This window comes from Mycteria americana, chromosome 2 (genome assembly GCF_035582795.1).
Source record: "Mycteria americana isolate JAX WOST 10 ecotype Jacksonville Zoo and Gardens chromosome 2, USCA_MyAme_1.0, whole genome shotgun sequence".
In the NCBI taxonomy this organism is placed as follows: Eukaryota; Metazoa; Chordata; class Aves; order Ciconiiformes; family Ciconiidae; genus Mycteria; species Mycteria americana.
The window spans coordinates 159,627,390-159,633,153 of NC_134366.1; the positions used below are offsets into that span (position 1 = coordinate 159,627,390).

At 44.0% G+C, this 5,764-nt stretch overlaps 1 protein-coding gene across 2 annotated transcripts; it reads left to right on the plus strand.

The window, feature by feature from the left end:
- The first annotated feature begins 1,430 nt into the window (after positions 1 to 1,430).
- UTP23 (UTP23 small subunit processome component) lies at positions 1,431 to 5,207 on the plus strand. 2 transcript variants are annotated; one of them, XM_075495167.1, is made up of 3 exons: positions 1,431 to 1,685; positions 3,691 to 3,865; positions 4,765 to 5,207. In XM_075495167.1, exons 1-3 carry the CDS (start codon positions 1,498 to 1,500, stop codon positions 5,149 to 5,151), a joined length of 750 nt encoding a protein of 249 aa, XP_075351282.1. In that variant the 5' UTR covers positions 1,431 to 1,497; the 3' UTR covers positions 5,152 to 5,207. The 2 variants fall into 2 exon arrangements, with proteins under 2 accessions (XP_075351282.1, XP_075351283.1); XM_075495168.1 differs by lacking the exon at positions 1,431 to 1,685 and adding an exon at positions 2,462 to 3,046.
- Positions 5,208 to 5,764: the final 557 nt, after the last annotated feature.

The following is a 5,764-nucleotide window of genomic DNA, read 5'->3' on the forward strand; positions in this document are numbered from 1 at the left end:
ACCCTAACTGCGTGTGCTTGGATTATGTAAATGAATTCCGGGAACTCATCACCATAAAACTGCCCTTTTCAGGAAATCTGATGAATATGTATGATTTTTCTGTATATGAACTGATGTGTTGTGCTAACCTGGTGGAGCACTTGTGGCAGAGCGATCCCCAGTGCTGCCCAGCGCTGCAATAAAGAATACCTGCTTAATAGTCATCCCGACTATTGAGTCCTGATTTCGGCTTTTCATGGCAACAATTTACTGACAGAAAAATACTGTCAACAGCACAGTCATATCCCATGGAAAATACTGTCAGTCACCTGTTCTTCCCACTTTTCATCCTGTAGCCACTTTAAAATATCTTCCCATTTAAACATTTACATTTCTAGAATAGTAATTAAATGCATTATTATTCAGCTTCTCTTAACACTAACTAACCTGCTTGGAAGCGGATGTTTCCCATGTCTATTTGGTAGCAAAAAGACCAATGTGACAGGTGGGTATTTGCTTAAATGACCTTAGAGCAGTCTGACCGATTACAGTGAGCTAACTGGCAGGTAGCTGCAAATTTTTCTTGCAATACAGTTGTCCCTGGCAGAAAGATGTCTGTGTTGTACCTGCACAGCAAGGCAGATGTCTCTAATTATCATTTTGATGGTGTTAAGAGAACACATCCCTTTGCCTGCCTAAAATGCAGGCACTAAGTTCAGTTTCTTAACTGCCAGATGTCTGGTGTGCTCAGGTTTTCTGGTCAACAGGGAGGAGCTTGTGCAATCTACCTTTCTGAATGACAGCTATTTTCCCAGACTACAGTGAAATTAATTTTTCTATTTGTCATGGAAAAAAAAGTATTAAAATGTAGAATATATGCTTTCCAACTTTAGTTAATTTTGAACTTTGTGCATATAGAGCTGAAGTTGATTAGTACCTAATACAGGCAAACAAGAAAAGCAGGCATTGAATTAAGCCTAAGGAAGGTATGCTGATGACTGATTGAACGGCACTGACCATGAAGTCTCTGGGACAGGAATTGTAATTTAATCATTATACCCCGTTAGGAAAAAAAGTATCTTGTGTATTTCTGATCTTAGCTAGCATAGCACCTCCAAACACAGGGTAACAAACTACTTTTCAGGTAATCGGTGTGAACTACTAGGCGAGTGAGTGGGACGCCTTGCAGGCCTCACGCACGGCGGGCAGGCGGCACAGCCACGAGACAGGCACCACAGCCCCCGGGCCGCGGCCACACCGCAGGCCCAGCCGCGGCGCACGCCAGCCTGGCCAGTGAGGCAAAGGGAGCCAGACACGGGCCGGCAGCGCCCTGGGGCAGAGCGTAACCGCGGGCCTGGCCAGGCCAGGCGAGGCAGGCGGCCATGCCCGCCAGCGCGCTGCCCCAGGCCCCGGCTCCCTCAGCCTCCGGGGGGCGGGGGGCCGCGGCAGGCCCCGCCCCCGCCCCGCTCCGCCGCGGCGGCCGGGCCCGGCGCAGCTTCCGGGGGAACCGGCGGCGCCATGAAGCTGACGCGGCAGAAGCACGCCAAGAAGAACATGGGCTTCTACAAGCACAACTTCCACTTCCGCGAGCCCTTCCAGGTGCTGCTGGACGGCACCTTCTGCCAGGCCGCGCTCCGCAACAAGATCCAGATCCGGGAGCAGCTGCCCGGGTACCTGGACGGCGCCGCGCAGCTCTGCACCACCCGGTAGGGCGCGGCCGGCGCCGCCGCTGCAGCGGCCGCCGGGCAGCCCCCGTGCGCGTGCCCGGCGGGGGCGGGGGGGGGGGGGGGCGGGAGACCACGGGGGAGCGAGCCGCAGTGCGCATGCCCGGGTCGCCCGGAGTCGGGCGGGCGCGGGGCGCAGTGCGCACGCGCGCGGGAGTCGGGCGTTTGTGCCCGCGGGCCCTCGGCCTCGGTTCGGCCAGCGCCGGCGGTGGGGTGGGAGCCGTGGGGCTGTGGGCTGGCGTGGTTGTGGGGCCGAGGGCGGCGGCTGTGGTGAGGAGGTAGCGCTGTGGGCTGTAGTTAACTTGCGGAAGGACAGTATCTTCTTTCAGTATCAGCTGCCTTTCCGAAAATGGCAGAAACTGTTGAGGGATGAGGTGGGGCGAGGGGTAGCCCCGGTGTGTGAGGGACTTCTGCGTGGGCCTCTTCCCACAGCCTGCGTCTTCTGAGCGAAGTGAGAATAACAGAGGCAAGCTCAGATCTCTTTGGGCAGGGAGGGAGTTACTGCTTGTCTGGAGTTTCAACCTGCCAGTAAGGGATTGTTTCCCCAAGTAGCTCTTCTCAAGGGAGAACAAGGATGTGCTAGACAAAGGCGTGGAAGTAAAGCATGCACACTAAGTTGCCTTGAAGTTGCCTTTGTTTTTACTTGACTTTGTATATCGCTTATGATAAAATCTCCCTCATTTGGATTTCTGCAATGACAGAATAACCAATTGCTCATCATGGAGGCAGGTACTGAAAATACCAGGAAGATGTATACCCTAGGCTACAAAAATTAAACACTGAGCCATCTTGCAAAGCATACAGAACTGGCCTGTATTTCTAAGCAGTAGAAAGTATCGAGTCATGACCTCACCTGTGAAAGGTTCAGGAATCACTTTGATCCAAACTGAATTCTAGTCATGTCTAAATGTCACTTCTTGCTTCCTTCTGTCAGCGACATCTATAGGTCTTTTTGACCTGTTTTCACTTAGGACGGCTGAATGGACTCGCTTTCTCTGCTGTCAGAATGCTTGGTTGGTGAGGCAGCACCTCAATGGTATGACCAGAGCTTTCCTGAGGAAATGAGCTGGCTTGCCATGAGAGTCTTTACAAAAAGAACAGGCTCAAGTCTCCACAAAGACTGTCCTCAAAGGCTGAACTTTCATTTCTGGAAAGAAAAATAGTTTTATTTAAGATCTTGCAGTTATTTTGGAAAGAAATGTAAACTAAATAAAAGTTCCAAAGATGTTTTTGGCATGCTCACTTCTGATTAATCACCATGCTACCATATCCTTGAACCTGTATTTTCAAGCCCATACGTTCCTACCACTCTCCACATTTAATAGTAAGACTCAGTGGCCAAAGTAAGTTAAGTTTCATCTCCTGTTCGTTTCTGAGTATACAAGCTAGCGTCCTCATAGACAGCTGTGCTGTCCTGTGTGAACAGCTGCTCTAAGTGCTGCTAAGAGGAGGATTTTAGGTTTGTGTTTTATTGTCTAGCTGGAATGTTGTGGAGCCATAAGCTTCCAGATTTTTAATCATATGGACAATCTTTTTTCTTCTTTTGCTTGAGTCGGTTGGATTCTGATAGCAAGTTTGAAGCAAGGTGATGGATGTCAATACAGAGTTTAACTTGCATGCAGGGATTAATTGGTTTGTACTAATTCAAGTAATTTTATTTGTTAAGTAGTAGTTCATGTGCTAGGTGATATCCAAACATAAATGTAAGGGCTCTAGCATTGTCACTGATACGAAATATTTTTAAATCATTTAATATAACTTAATGTATATGTATTTAATATAACTTAATATAACTGGAACTGAGGAAATCTTGCTGATGTCTTCAGATGGGCTACTGCTTTCAGATTATTGGGTGCCATTTACAAATCACAGAGCCTGAACAACTGAGCATTGCTCATTTCTAATTAACTCACGTCAACCTTTCGTTGTTGTAAAAAGTGTGTAGTTATTTTCTCCTTTATAAAACACTGTTGGTTTTGGTTTTCAGATGTGTTCTAAAAGAACTGGAATCACTGGGGAAAGCACTGTATGGAGCAAAATTAATTGCCCAAAGATTTCAAGTTCGAAACTGTTCTCACCACAAGGATCCTGTGAGTGGTTCGGCCTGTTTACTTTCTATGATTGAAGAAGGCAACCCTCATCACTTCTTTATTGCCACACAGGTAAATGGTCATGGGAAACGTAACTCCATCTCATTTGAAGTGATCCTTTGATACCTAAGGATAAGGAAACCTACAGAAACCTTGATTATGAGATTTTTAAATAGCTTGTGGGAATTAATCTTGTAAAGCCTTACTTGCTCTTAAATGTATTTGCTAATTATGAAGTAGGGAATCTTTAGTCTTACTTGAACGGCTAGGTATTTTTACCCTAGAAGGATATTGCTTAGTTTAGCAGAAAGTGTAGAAAACATACTGACTACCTATTGACATGTAAGAAAACAACTGATGAATGTTGATTTGCATATTGCTTGCATGTGCATCCCCTGCCCTGAACTGTTGCACAGTAGTCTGGAAAGTGAAATTAAGTGTTAAATGACCATATAACTTCAATTTTAAGACATTTTGGAGGTTTTAACTAAAGAATAAAGGTAGAACTTGTCTACAAATAAGAAAGGCAGGTTTTTTTCTTAGGTGTGTTATTGGGACTGTATGTGTAAATTATATATAGTATATAAAATGGTTTACCGTAACATTCAGTATACTTATGTAAGATACAAGGAGTTTAAAATGACTTGTTATAGAAGAAATTATCTTACTTCTTGTGGTGTACTACATACCAATGAACTGGGACTTTTTCCTCAAAAAATGCATGTATGCTTATACATGCATGAAAAAAGGAAACATTAATAAATTTTCCATCAGAAGTACAGCTAATTAGAAGGAGAGAAATTAAAATTTAAATTGCTCTGAAAGGGACTGCCAGGTATATCTTCCAGATTAAGTTTCTTATCTTTTTCATAGTGTAATTTATCTTCATAGTTTTGTATTAGAAGTAGGTGCATTTGAATTGCAAATACCGTTTAATCCCAAAATATTGACTAAAGTATTTAATTTTACAGGACCAGGATTTAGCAAACAAAGTGAAAAAGAAGGCTGGCGTTCCTCTCCTCTTTATTATTCAGAACACTATGGTGCTAGACAAACCTTCTCCTAAATCTTTGGCATTTGTTCAACAGTTGCAGACAAATCAGCTTGTTCCAGAGCATCAAAAACAAAGTATTGTGCAGCTTAAAGAAAAAGAAGGACTAGCAAAGCAAGAGGGTGAAAAGAGAAGAAAACGTAAAAGGGCAGGCGGCCCCAATCCTCTCAGCTGTTTGAAGAAGAAGAAGAAGAAAACACAGGAGGGTCAGGAGCCTTCTGCTGAAAAGAAGAAAAGAAGAAAAAGAAAGCGAAACAGAGTTAAAGCAGAAGCCATGCAGTCAGTGCAGAAGAATGAAGAAGAATAAACCCATCTTTGTAAACAGTGCAGGACTTGAACATTGTTTGAACTTTGCAAAAAGAAAGATTAATATGCAGTCATGTGAAAGCAAGTTGTTAATATTAAAACTTATTTTTATGAGGTGGTACTGCTTATTACTGCATCTCAACATTTGCAGGTTACCATCCTAATAATTTATTCTGCTGTTCAGGAATTGGGTTTGTGACAAAATATTTAGGAACCCTCATGTTTCATTATTCTCTCCAGCATCTTGATTCCTGTCAGAGAGTTCACAGGAGCGGTAGCAATTTTGTAGAAATGCTTCCTGGGTTTCATATGGGTTTTGGTGGGATAGTAGACTTCTTTCTAAATCTGGGTTGCTATTCTTACTAAAACTAGTTTTGACAGTTGTTCTGTTACAGAATGTGGAACTGACCTAAAAGAGCATAGTAACTTATTTATCTGTATTGTTTGAATACAAAAGTTAACTCTTTTGCAAAGTGACCAGATGCCCTCAAGGAGTCCCTTCCAGCCTAAATTAGTCTGTAAACTCCATGTGAACTGGTGTGTCTGTTGTGTATGATCTTTATTAAGAAGGTCCTGGAGGGCGTGCAATTGTGTTGATATTCCTGACATTATAA

Bases quoted from the DNA above. Each gene is read 5' to 3' on its own strand.
- UTP23 (XM_075495167.1), top strand. From the start codon at position 1,498: ATGAAGCTGACGCGGCAGAAGCACGCCAAGAAGAACATGGGCTTCTAC. The intron at 1,686-3,690 runs GTAGGGCGCGGC...TTTGGTTTTCAG, and splicing joins GCGCAGCTCTGCACCACCCG to ATGTGTTCTAAAAGAACTGG. The intron at 3,866-4,764 runs GTAAATGGTCAT...TTAATTTTACAG, and splicing joins ACTTCTTTATTGCCACACAG to GACCAGGATTTAGCAAACAA.